Here is a 13,058-nt window from a genome sequence, read left to right on the forward strand (position 1 = left end):
TTTTTCCTCCTACACTCTCTGAACTTGCTGGCCCTTACAGAAACCTGGCTTCAACACTTAGACACTGCTTCCCCTGACACCTTATCTTATGGTGGACTTCACTTCTCCCATACCCCTGGACCTGATGACAGGAGGCATACTACTTTCTCCACAGTGCATTTTTCAGGCCATTCCCCCTGAACACTCTCTCACATTCCCCTCTTTTGAAATAGATATTATCAGAGTCTTCTGCTAATTCCCTCTGCGAGTTGTAGTTAGGCTTCCTCTACCAATTCCTGGATCACTTTGCCGCTTGGCTTCCTCACCAACTCTTATGGGTGATTTTAATATCCCAATTGATGATGCCATCTCCCCATCAGCCTCTCACTTTCTCTTTATCTTACTTCCTCTGCCACGCATGAACAGGGCAATACACTTGATCTAGTCTTCTTCAGACACTGCTCAGTCTCAAACTTTATTAACTAATTCTTCCCACTTTCTGACCACAATCTTCTTTCATTTACTATTAAGACCTCTATCTCTACTCACAAAAATCTTACTTTTCGCACTTATAGAAACCTACACACCATTAACTGTCAGCAACTCATTAACACTCTACAGTTAGTTTTTACCCCAACCTCTTCAATCTCCTGTCCAGAGCAGGCTGCCAATCATTACAACATCAAAACCACCCTGGTTGAAATTGCTCTAATATCAATCTGACCCTCCCAACACACGTCAACCCTGACACACACCTGAAACGAGCTTTCTCCAGCGGTTCTCCAGATGTGCAGAAAATCTTGAATATCAGCAGACTTCCTCCATTATAAATTTATGTTTAAAATATACAATTTGGCCCACAACTTTGCCAAACAGAAGTACTTCATCTTTCGTATCCTACTCTCAAAGAACTTAAAAAGACTCTGACAATTTTCATTCCCTTCTAAGCCCCAAAGTTCAAGAACCCGTCTCTGACCTCTGCGCTGATGACATGGCCACTTACTTCAGAGACAAGATTGGTAACATCCGTCAGTAAATAATCTCCCATTCCCCAACCAATTTCAACATTTCCACATGCTCTCTCTCCACTTTTGACCCTATTACAAGTCTTCTCAACCCACGACCTGCAACAGTGGTCCTATTCCCTCACACCTTCTCCAGTCCCTCTCTCTGGCTGTCATTACTCACCTTACTACAATATTTAACGTCTCTCTCTCTCTCTCTTCTAACCTCCATCTCTAAACTCATGAAACTTCTTGTATACTCGTGCTTAATAAGCTATCTTTCTGAAAACTCTCTTCTTGATCCCTTACAAACTGCCTTTCACCCGCTCCACTATACAGAACCTGCCTTTACTAAAGTGTCTAACGGACCCCTGACAGCAAAAAGGAATGGCAACTATTTTCTACTGATTCTACTGGATCTCTCTGCAGCGTTTCATATGGTAGACCACAAACTCCTAACCATGCTCCACTCAATTGGCCTTAAGGACACTGCTCTCTCCTGGTTCTCTTCCTATCTCTCTGCCCGCAACTTTAGTGTATCATTTGCTGGCTCTACTTCTCCTACTTGATGTTGGGGTTCCTCAGGGTTCAGTCCTAGGTCCTCTACTCTTCTCTCTCTACACCAGGGGTAGGCAACCTCCGGCACTCCAGTTGTTGTGAAACTACAACTCCCAGCATGCATACTTGCTCTGCTCTTCTAAGAACTCTTATAGAATGAATGGAGCATGATGGGAATTGTAGTTTCACAACAGCTGGAGTGCCGAAGGTTGCTGATCCCTGCTCTACACAGTCCCCATTCAACAGACTATCAGTAAATTTGGCTTTCAGTATCATCTCTATGCTGATGACAAGCAACTATACACTTCATATCCTGACATCACCCTTGCTTTACTCCAAAACACCAGAGATTGTCTGGCAGCTGTCTCTAACATCATGTCCTCTCTGTATCTATAACTGAACCTCGCATAAACTGAACTTTTCCCCATCTACTAACTCACCTAAACTTGATATTTCAATTTCAGTCTGCGGTACTATCATAACTCCTGGGCGGCATGCCCACTGTTTTGGGGTCATGTTTGACTCGGATCTTTCCTTTGTTCCCCACATACAATCACTATCACGCTCTTGTCGTCTGCACCTCAAGAACATCTCCAGAATCCGCCATTTTTATTACAGAGGAAACGGCCAAAACTCTTATTGTTGCCTTGATTCATTGTCATCTTGACTACTGTAATTAATTTTTAATTGGTCTCCCTCTCACTAAACTCTCCCCCCTTCAGTCTGTCCTAAATGCTGCAGCCAGGCTCATCTATCTGTCCACCAGCTATACTGATGCTACTACCCTCTGCCAGTCACTTCACTGGTTGCCCATCTACCACAGAATAGTTCAAACTTCTCACCTACAAAGCTCTCCACAGTGCTGCACCTCCATACATCTCCTCCCTCATTTCCATCTATCACCCTACTCGTGCTCTCCATTCTGACAGTGATCTAAGATAATCATCCTCCATTATTCGTACCTCTCTTTTCTCAAGCTGCACCTAACTCTCTGGAATGCCCTGCCCCGGAATATCAGGTCAATTCTCAACTTCCCTACCTTCAAATGTGCCTTAATAACAAATCTTTTCAGGCAGACTTATCATGCTTCCTAAAACTGACTCTTCCCCTAGTAACCCCCCTCCACAACCCCCCCAAATCTTCAGACCTGAACTCGATCTCCTGACAGTAATCCCCACATCCAAAGCACTAGCACACGCAGATCGGCCTACACCACTCCTTTCAGTACAAAGATGGCTGGACCACTTCATATAACAATCAACTGCCTTTTGTGTCACCCCCACTTCCTCATAGATTGTAAGCTCTTGTGAGCAGGGCCCTCACTCCTAGTGTTTCAGTTGTATTTTAGCCAGTTATGTTGTGATGTATTTTGTTTTCTACATGAACCCTCTGAATTCTAAAGCACTGCGGAATATGGTGGCGCTATTTAAATAAATATTATTATTATTCTACCCCATCTTTGTTCCATCCTCCTGTTCTTTCCCAATTTGAAACAGTGGCAGAGGTCCGTAAAGGCTGATCTCACACAACAGTACTCGTTCCGACTGACTAAATCATAGAGGGACATTTATGAAGACTGGTCTACACCAGCCAGTGACTGTATCATAAAACACTACGGGGAGATTTATCAATACTGGTGTAAAGGAAAATTGGCTTAGTTGCTCCTAGCAACCAATCAGATTCCACCTTTCATTTTTCAGCGCTCCTTTGGAAAATGAAAGGACCAATGTGGTTGGTTGCTATGGGAAACTAAGCCAGTTTTCCTTTATACCAGTTTTGATAAATCTCCCCCTATGGGCCTTATTTATCAAAATTCTCTAACAGGAAAACTGTCTTAGTTGCCCTTAGCCACCAATCAGATTGATCCTTTAATTTTTTAAGAAATGAAAGGTGATCTCTGATTGGTTGCTATGAGAAACTAAGACAGTTTTCCTGTTAGACAGTTTTGATAAATGAGGCACTGTGACACAGTTAGTTTGGATCAGCAGTGCCACGGTCGGTCCAGGAGATGCGGCTGACACATGGATCGTGTTTCTCGGACTAAGCACGGTCGTGTGAATCAGCTCTTATTCCTTCGCATAGTACAGGAGGAATGTCTACCCTTTGCTGCTTCAGCACCTAATTGCCCTTTGCAGTTTAAAGCTTGCTTATCTGATGCAGCAAAGGATAGACATCCCTTTCTCACTAGCTGCTGACAGTCATCCGGGTGTCCGGGTGAGGCCAGAAGCTGTGTGACCCAGCAACTGCGCAGCTAAAAGATAGAACTGCTCTGAAGTCTCCCCTCGCAGTTCAGACAGCAGGGGTCTGGACAGCTGATGTCCAGATTTAGACCATGGTCCACCAGTTGAGTACCCCTGCTCTATATCATAAACCTGTAAACTAACATGACATAAAACCCAACAATAAACAATTGCTTAAAGGAGTTCTCCAGGAATTAAGAAAATGAAAATACTTTAAATATTACTTTATTCTAAATATATTACCAAATACCTTCCATTAGATATAATGGCTTATTTTGTCTGGGGAGCTGAAGATTTTATCTGTAGTCAGGATCATAATTCCTGACAATCAGAGCAGAGGGGAGGATGAGACAGCTCTTTAGCTCAGTGTTGTGAAGTAACTTGTTCTGCGTGGTTTTGTGTGCACTAATAGGACGGCAGCCATTTTATTTCTCATAATGATTGCTCTCAAGACAAAACAAGCCATTATAACTAATGAAAGGTAATTGGTAATTTATTTATAATAAAGTAATATTTAAGTATTTTCATTTTCTTAATTCCCTGAGAACCCCTTTTAACGGGTTAATTAACAACCTTATACTTGCTTGCTCTTTATACTTTACATGGACTGGAAAAGACTTACTGCTATGATGTTCACAAAGTCGTTCTCTCCCAGAGTGTCCAGCAACGTGTTAATCGTGTGTTTGGCGATGGTCATCCTTAGACCTTTCATACTTCCGCTGATGTCTACCACAATCACAATGTCCTTTGGAGAAGTGGCTGCCTGGATGTACCTTCACATAAGAGGCACAGAAGGGTTAGGGTGCATTCACGTGACCGTGTTTTCGGTCCACGTCCAATACGCATTTTTTGTGGATCGCAGACACATTAATTTCTATGGAGCCGCAAAAAATTTAGACAGCACACAGCCATGCCACAAATTATAGAACGTGTCCTTAAAGGTATTTTTTCAATGGGGTCCATGAAACTTGCAGGATGGTCATGGACCACACCTGTATTTTGTGGAACTCCAATTTGTGGACCACAAAACTGATATGGTTGTGTGAATGCCTCCTTATTGATAGTCACCTAGAAGGAACATGGAGGACTACAACCCCCACCATTCACAGCCTTCAGAGGGCAAGTAATGTAGCCTAATAGGACAGTTGGTGCTGAATTGGGGCACATGGGGGCGCTTGAATTTCAGTCATGGTTTTACCAATAATGTCAGAGCACTATCCACACTCCAGTATAGTTGGTGGGCCATGAAAAGCAGACCCCTGTTCCCCTTTGGTGGTTTCTATTGGATAATGCCTATGGGTCTCATTCAGGTAAAACTGTTTTTATTGCCCAATAAGAGCCCAGCTTTCACTTTACCAGAGCAGTTCAAGAAATGAATGAGGCCTGATGGATCCTTCCCTGCCAGTCCAGTGGTCCTCTTAATGAGGGCAGAAATGTCATTTGTGAATGTGTCCGACATGTCATCTTACAACAATTCGCACAGATAAAGGATGAGAGTGTGAGTAGTGTCTCTTTCGGCAAGATGGGGCAATTTTCCATATCTCGCCAATGTCCCTGTTCTGAGTTCATGTGGCACTCACAGAAGAACGTACAGTGAGCAAAGGGTTGTGGCCTCCACTGTCACCAGACCTAATGGTGTGCAACTTTTACCTGAAGGTTCTATAAATCTAATCCCCAGAACTGATACAGCACATTGAAATTCATATCTGGCCTATGGAACGTGTGGTGATACAGAGGCTGTTCCTGGATATGACAAAGCGGGCAAAATTTCACAAAACTGCTGGTGGAAACCATCTCCAGCATCTTCTGTAAAAAGGTAAGTATGTCAATATTCCATGATCCTGGGCAAACCTCACAAGGGAAAGAGGGTTTTGTTTATCATAGTCCAACAGGGGTGGACTGTCCATAGACAGTCTACATAGAAATTTTCTGGTGAGCTAATGTCCATGGGGCCTCCTGAGCCCTCCTCATGGCTGCCAGCTAGGTACATAACAATGTTAATTAATATAGGAGCATCAAGGACATATGCATCTATAATGAGGCCACCGGTACCCTCCTGACTTCAACTGTATCTCAGTCCTCAGGAATGTGATATAGTTGACTATGGCGGCAGTATTTTGTGATGCATTGTGGTATTTGGTTCTGCTGGGTGGTATGTTGTGTTGCCTTGTCTTCTGGCAGTATGGATTCGCCTTACAACATGGGGCCACATTTAGTTGTTTTTCCAGGGCTACTGTAGCCCACCCTGTATTTATTAGGAGAGGCCATGGAGTTGTACAACAAGGTGAGGCATAAAACCTGAATAGAGTAGTAAAATAAGGAGTGATACTCACCACCCACGATTCCTGCAGTCAAATGAGATCACCCCATTTTCATCTGGCGCCCATTTGATTCCTAAAACAGATCAGGTAAACAGAGCGAGTAAAGGGGTCGTAGAGCTTCAGCTAATCTTGATGGTACCTGCGCTGTCGGAGGCGCAGGTCTCATAATAAAATACATGGCTCCTCCGGCCAGGCTTGGAACTGCCATAGATTTTAGTCACTATTTATGCCAGTTTCTGGCGTAAATAATGTTGAATGAGCTGATGGACCATTTTTGTAAAATTGGCACAGGGCGACATAAAATGTCATTGGCATTGAAAAGTTGCCCTTTGTGATTAAATGCTCACTACTTTAAAGACCTCTGCTGGCTGTCAGCGAATGGAAACATTCTTCTTTACATCCAGAGACTGAAAACCTTTACAGACCTTATAAATCTCACAGCTGAGGGTTTGTTACAATTGTATATTGGTTTCCACGTCATATAAGTCTTATAGCTGAAGGGGTTTCCCTCCAGATGTTGCAAAACTACAAGTCCCAGTATGACCGGACAGCCTACAGCTATCAGCCATGAATGATGGGACTTGTAGTTTTACAACAGCTGGAGGGCCGCAGGTTGAGCATCCCTGCTCTATGGCGTTACACCCTTGTAGATAATACGCCATTAAAGCCAAAATTCTCCCAAATTCATCCTAATTACCTGGATAGAGTCTGAAGAATCCTGTGGAGCTGCCAAAATACTGCCAGGTCAGAGTGGGGTCCCTCTGAAAGTTTTCCACGAACACAGGGTTCAATGCTTCAGACATGTACACCCCGTTGAGGATGTCTGCATCTGTGGGTGGGATATTTGAGAATACAATGCATCAATCAGCCAGTACAATGGGATCTCCCAAATACGGAATATCAGTGTCCTTATATAAGCCATAAAACTCCCAGCACCACCACCAATCAGCTCTTTGAAAAGGACATGGTGCTGCGGTCTTCCAAGAACACTGCGGCCTACTCACAGCTTACCAAGCACAGCGCCGTACATTGTACGGTGGCTGTGCTTGGTATTGCAGCTCAGCCCCATTCACTTAAATGGGGCTGTGCTGTGCTTAGGCCATATGACCAATGAATGTGAGGTCACCGGCTCAAACAGCTGCTCGGTAGGACGCCCAACAATCTAATATTGATGATGTACTGTATGTCCTGAAAAACCCCTTTAATATATGATATGAACTAAGCTTTGAAGTTTACAGGTGCAAAAGTCACTTGGTTAGCAAATGGTTAAAGCTGTTTAACCAGTGTGTACTAAATCCATCATCCATTGCCTAATTTGGTGGGTACTGTTGAGCAACATGCACTAACATGCAGATCCCCTCCTTTCCTGCAGGGGCCAGCAGCACTCACCTTTGTTGTAGACATTCGTAGGCAGCTGGATGTTACTCAGGGTCGTGTTCACCATGAGATTATTAAAGTGCTCATTAGTTTCCAAAATGAATTCATTCCCCAGCTCTAAATAATTATCATTCTCATCTTTCTCATTAATCCTCACAGAATTATAGTATTCAAACTGCGAAGAGATGAACGGGATGATTATACACAGGTAAATCGTCCCTTAAATTACCTAAAATCCGTTAATAAGACAGAGATCAAGCAGATCGAAGAAAAAAACAGACAATCAGCCTTTTAAAGGGCACCTCCAGACAAAAACTGAAATGTTACTGGCACTCAGTCATCCAGAGTCTTCTCCTCCTCCCGATCTCTGCATTTCCTGGGAATCAAATGGAGAGAAGATTCCTATGTCTCTAACAGTGCAGAGATATGTTGTGAAATCAGTGAGGGAGGAAGTAGCTAGCTTCCCCTAATTGTTGGTTTTAATCAAGCCCAACTTTCCTCCTGGAATAGAAGAGGACACCACTTATAGATATTATTATATCCTTTTACATCGATTGATAATGTGGCCGACTATTGAGGATAATTGCTTCTTCCAGATAATTGGCCTGTGTAAATAACCAATAAATGAGCAGACACTCGTTCATCGGGTGATCGCGTCGTTCTGTCGCCACCAAAAATCCTTGTTCCTGTGGAGCAGATCATGGTGTATAAACAGCGACCTGCTGCCCATGAGCAATGATTTTCTATGGGGATTGCTGTATCGATCATTAGTCCCCATATAGTGGAGGTGACTGCTGCATGTAAATGCCTCGTCCTCTCCGATGACAATCAGGCAATCATTGGGAACATCTGGTTTGTTCCTGATAATCGCCTGACACGTCAGTCCATGTAAAAGGACCTTCAAGGTTTAATTACCTACAGTTTCAACTGGTTTCATGCATCTCAGCTGATTACTGTTCGAGGTCTTGATGGGAATTCCTGCTGGAAGAAGGCAGAAAGAACTGGTCCAGTTACTGTCTGGACACAGAACTGTTCATATGGCCACTGTAGAGACCAGGGGAGTAGCTATAGGGGGTGCAGAGGTAGCAGTCACTACCAGGCCCAGTAGCCTGAGGGGGCCCAAAGACCCTTCTGGTGCATAAGAAGACACCAGTATTATAGAAAGTGCATGCTGGTCAAGTTACACCTCTGGGTCAAGGGGGTGCCGTTTCAATTTTTGCCTCGGGCAGCACGAAGGCCTTGTGCTTCCTGCCCCTGGCCACAAAGCACTGAGGGAAGGGGGGCCCCAAGCTGAACTCTTGAACCAGGGCCTATGAGCCATTAGCTACGCCCCTGGTAGAGACCACAAACTCTCCATATTGGTCACATCTCACACAGTTCCTCTCTTTCCAACTACATGGAGATAAGTGTGAGCGAAACCAACAGGTTTCCAATATTTCAGTATCCTTGGATCCCAAAAAATTGGAATTTGAGGCTCTCTGAGCCTACTGTGGTGTACATTTGCTATTTACACCTGCAGTTTATACATCAAACATGTCCATAATCCATAATGGACTGGGCGAATGTCATAAGAGTGTCCTTTTGGCATAAGTTTGGTCTGTATGCATAGGAGATACTAGCTCCTGGGTGACCAGGTGAGGTAATGACAAAACACCATACAGGTCTGAAACGCGCCAACTGGATAGTGCTTATCATGAAGACTAAATATTCCACATGGTTCTCGTGGATTGGTTGAAGGTTCTACTTTTGATGTTTTTAATGAAGATATGAAGTAAAAATGAAAGGTTTTTAACTGTATTGTTGTTGGAGCTCTTTTTCATATGGGTGGCAAGGTGACAGGGAATTTAGCTCTGTATGTGTTAATATGGCTGAGAGAAAATAACACCAGACAAGATCACTCAGACACTCACCTCTAGGGACGAATTAAACTCGTGCTGTAAATCCGCTTCTTCTGCCGCCTCCACCAGTCTCTAGAGAGAAGTAAAACGAATGATCCATCAACTCAAATGGACGGCAGAGAGATTTTATAACACCACCACCCAAGAAGTAGGTGAAATAATATGGGTACAAGACAATCACCCAAGATATAGTTTAGTTGAGATCCTGACCTAGCAGAGTAATCTTTAAGCAGACGCTGAACCAGCAGAGGGCAGCAGGGAGAGCTTGTTTTCTTCAATAACTGTTGGCTGAGCGTGCATGTGGTTTCATTGTAGGAGGGAAATAAGCTGCTGCCTATCTCCTGTGACAACAAAAGGTCAGGCATGTTGCCCTGACACCTGGCATTAGGGGGATGGGAATTCAGGGCACTCAAATATACATTGGATAGCTAAACGATTCCTCCTGATGCCAGGGCAACATTTTGACTCTGGTTGAGTCAAAATTCCTCTAATGGCCACCTTAACAGATAATTTAGCAGAATTGTGAATATCCAGTCAATTAACCAGCAGGGGATGCTGAGAGATTTTAGCTCAGAATTCCATCAGAATTGTGAACGCAGCTCTGGAATAACTGAATATACACAGTCAAGTCATATTATTATGACCACCAGCAAATATCCAGAGTAACCACCGTGTGCAGCACAGACAGCAGCTACACGGGATGGGAGTGACTCAGTAAGGTCCTAATAGGTCGTCACAGGTATCTGGAGCCATGCTGACTGCACCCACAGATGCTGGCAATGTCAGATTGGGGATCCGTGGGCCCACCAGAGAAAATTCTCAGGGCACTTGGTTCTTGTCTGAACTTTTGGATCTCCCTCTATCTGCTCATCCTGCCATATGTTTATTTGGTATTTTAGATGAGGCAATGTATCCCTATTATACTAGACTATTTCTTCGGGAGACTCTATTCCTGGTGTACAAGGCTATAGCGCTCCAGTGGATGGGGGACAGATGTCCTTCTTTGACTCAGTGGAAAACACTGGTAAATGCCATTATCCTGTATGAAAACATTGTATAGAAACATAGAAGGTGTGCCTCCAAGTTTTCTAAGATCTGGGGATCATGGTGTTCTTCCTCGCGGACTCAGTATGATGCTCACTCACTTGCTACAGCAATAGCCTCTGCGACTTAATGCTTCATTGTCTGATCCTATATATTTTTCTACCATTTTGTATTCTTTAACACTCAATTGTGTATTCTGCACTGTTCAGATTCATGTATGCCATATTTTGTATACTGACTTAAAGGGGTTATCCAGGAATTTAAAAATAAAAAATACTTAAATATTATTTTATAATAAATATATTCACAAATACCTTTTATTACTTAGAATGGTTTGTTTTTTTTGTTCTAGGGAGCAATCATTAGGAGAAATGAAATGTCCGCCGTCCTATCAGTACACACAAAACCTGTCCTAATCACACAGGAGGACAAGTTACTTCACCACAATGAGCCATAGTGCTGCCTCATCCTCTCTGCTCTGCTTGTCAGGGATTATGATCCTGAATACAGGTGAATCTCTGTGAGAATAGGGATGATGAGGAGACATGAGAGGAGGGTGAGGTGTGGCTAATGAGCAGCAGCACTTGTTTACAGTCTCCATTACCACAGCCCCACATTAGCACAGCCTGTCCTGTGCCTTCTCTCTGTACTTCATGCCTCCTCATGAACTAAATTCCCCAGAGATTCAGCTAAAGTTCTTATCATCTGTATTCAGGATCATAATCCCTGACAAGTAGAGAGGAGGAGGAGGATGAAGCAACTTTTTACCCCAGTGTTGTAAAGTAACTTGTCCTCATGTGTGATCAGGACAGGTTTTGTGTGAACTGATTTCATAGCGGCCATTTTGTTTCCCCTGATGATTGCTTCCAAAACAAAATGAACCATTAAAAATAATGAAAGGTATTTCAGAATATATTTATAATAAAGTAATATTTAAGTATTTTCATTTTCTTAATTCCCGAAGAACCCCTTTAACTCACAAGAGATGTGCATCTGGTGCTTATATGATTTGTTTTTATTGAATAAAGTTTAAATATATATATATATATATATATATATATATATATATATATTATTATTTTTTTCTCTTCTCAGGGCCTAACCCTCATAACATCAATAAAGTGTAGCCTGGGTACAACGGAGGATCCTATGAGGATCCATAAAGCGAACACAACAATCGAGGTGGTCCCACAGAATCTTCATTGGGTTCAAGTCTACAGACCAGGGTAGTACTTGGAAGTCTTGGTCATGCTCTTCCAACCAATGTCAAAACATTTGCTCTTCAACATCTTGCATTTCCTTGCTGGAAGACCCCATCCTCCCTAGGAAGACAATCAGCATGTATGGGTGTACGTGTTCTGCAAAGATGGATTCATAACCAAATCGTCTGGGAGTGCCTCCCACATGGATCAGTGGGCTCAGAGAACGTCACGAAAACAATCCCCAGACCATAACGCTGCCACTATCAGCTTGTCTTCTTCCAGCAATGGCTTGGCCTGAAAGCAATTATCATCTCTTTTTGCAAATCTGATAAATCTTCCCTTTTACCTATGATAGCAACGAGGAATATGTGTGCAGACAGCCAATCTCACCCCTTATATACCCACCAAGCCAGCTCACGACAGGTGACTTCCTTCATGAGCTACACACTGCCGATGTCGAAAGTAGGAAGTGGTCAAAATAATGTGACACGACTGTGTATAACATGATATAAAGCAAGACCAGTACAAATGTACATCCAGCTCAGTAGCTCAATGCATATTTCTTAATACAACTGCCTGATAATTCAGACTTACGTAGAAATAAGAAGAGCATCATTTACCAATGCAGTATATCAATTTTGGTAAGTTTTGGGCTGCATTACCGTTATATTTTATTTTTATTTTGTCCGTCCTAAATTCTGAAATGTTTGGTAATCTACCACTTTCCGTACCACACCAATCACACACAAATGGAATTTCACTTGAAAAAGTCTGCAGGATGAAGGCAAGGGAGAAGAACATTTTTACAATAACGCTGCTACCTCCACAGCCTCCACCTTCCTCCGCAGCATACTCTCCATCTCTTCTGAGAACTTCCTGACCAGCTCCAGTCCGTCCACCTCCTCAATGTTCAGCGAAGGTTCTACATCCTTGTACTTCTATCAAAGACAAAAGCAGAGTCATTAAACAGGGTGTCATCAGTAAATGAACTACTGTTAAATGCGTTTTTCTATGTTAAACATATTATTAAGAAATTTGGTGATATTATTTAAAAAAATATTTATGTCACTGTATTTAAAACAGATCCTAAACTCCTGACATTTTTCAGACAGGCCACTAAGCCTAATACTATGTGCAGTCTTCCTGTTCTGTAGAGATTCTTTTAAGCTAATACACTGCTCAAAAAAATAAAGGGAACACAAAAATAACACATCCTAGATCTGAGTTAATTAAATATTCTTCTGAAATACTTTGTTCTTTATATAGTTGAATGTGCTGACAACAAAATCACACAAAAATAAAAAAATGGAAATCAAATTTTTCAACCCATGGAGGTCTGGATTTGGAGTCACACTCAAAATTAAAGTGGAAAAACACACTACAGGCTGATCCAACTTTGATGTAATGTCCTTAAAACAAGTCAAAATGAGGCTCA

General features: G+C 42.6%; 1 protein-coding gene across 4 annotated transcripts in view; it reads right to left on the reverse strand.

The window, feature by feature from the left end:
- CACNA2D4 (calcium voltage-gated channel auxiliary subunit alpha2delta 4) overlaps nucleotides 1-13,058 on the reverse strand; it is a 256,717-nt gene that overhangs the window by 172,285 nt on the left and 71,374 nt on the right. For all 4 annotated transcript variants that reach the window (XM_040436631.1, XM_040436615.1, XM_040436624.1 and 1 more), the window contains exons 3-8: nucleotides 12,445-12,561; nucleotides 9,390-9,449; nucleotides 7,492-7,654; nucleotides 6,800-6,931; nucleotides 6,115-6,175; nucleotides 4,404-4,554 (exon numbers count right to left, since the gene is read on the reverse strand). In XM_040436631.1, the coding sequence (XP_040292565.1) occupies nucleotides 4,404-4,554; nucleotides 6,115-6,175; nucleotides 6,800-6,931; nucleotides 7,492-7,654; nucleotides 9,390-9,449; nucleotides 12,445-12,561 (684 nt within the window). The remainder of the gene's footprint in view (nucleotides 1-4,403; nucleotides 4,555-6,114; nucleotides 6,176-6,799; nucleotides 6,932-7,491; nucleotides 7,655-9,389; nucleotides 9,450-12,444; nucleotides 12,562-13,058) is intronic.

The sequence above is a fragment of the Bufo bufo genome, chromosome 1 (assembly GCF_905171765.1).
Source record: "Bufo bufo chromosome 1, aBufBuf1.1, whole genome shotgun sequence".
NCBI lineage: Eukaryota > Metazoa > Chordata > Amphibia > Anura > Bufonidae > Bufo > Bufo bufo.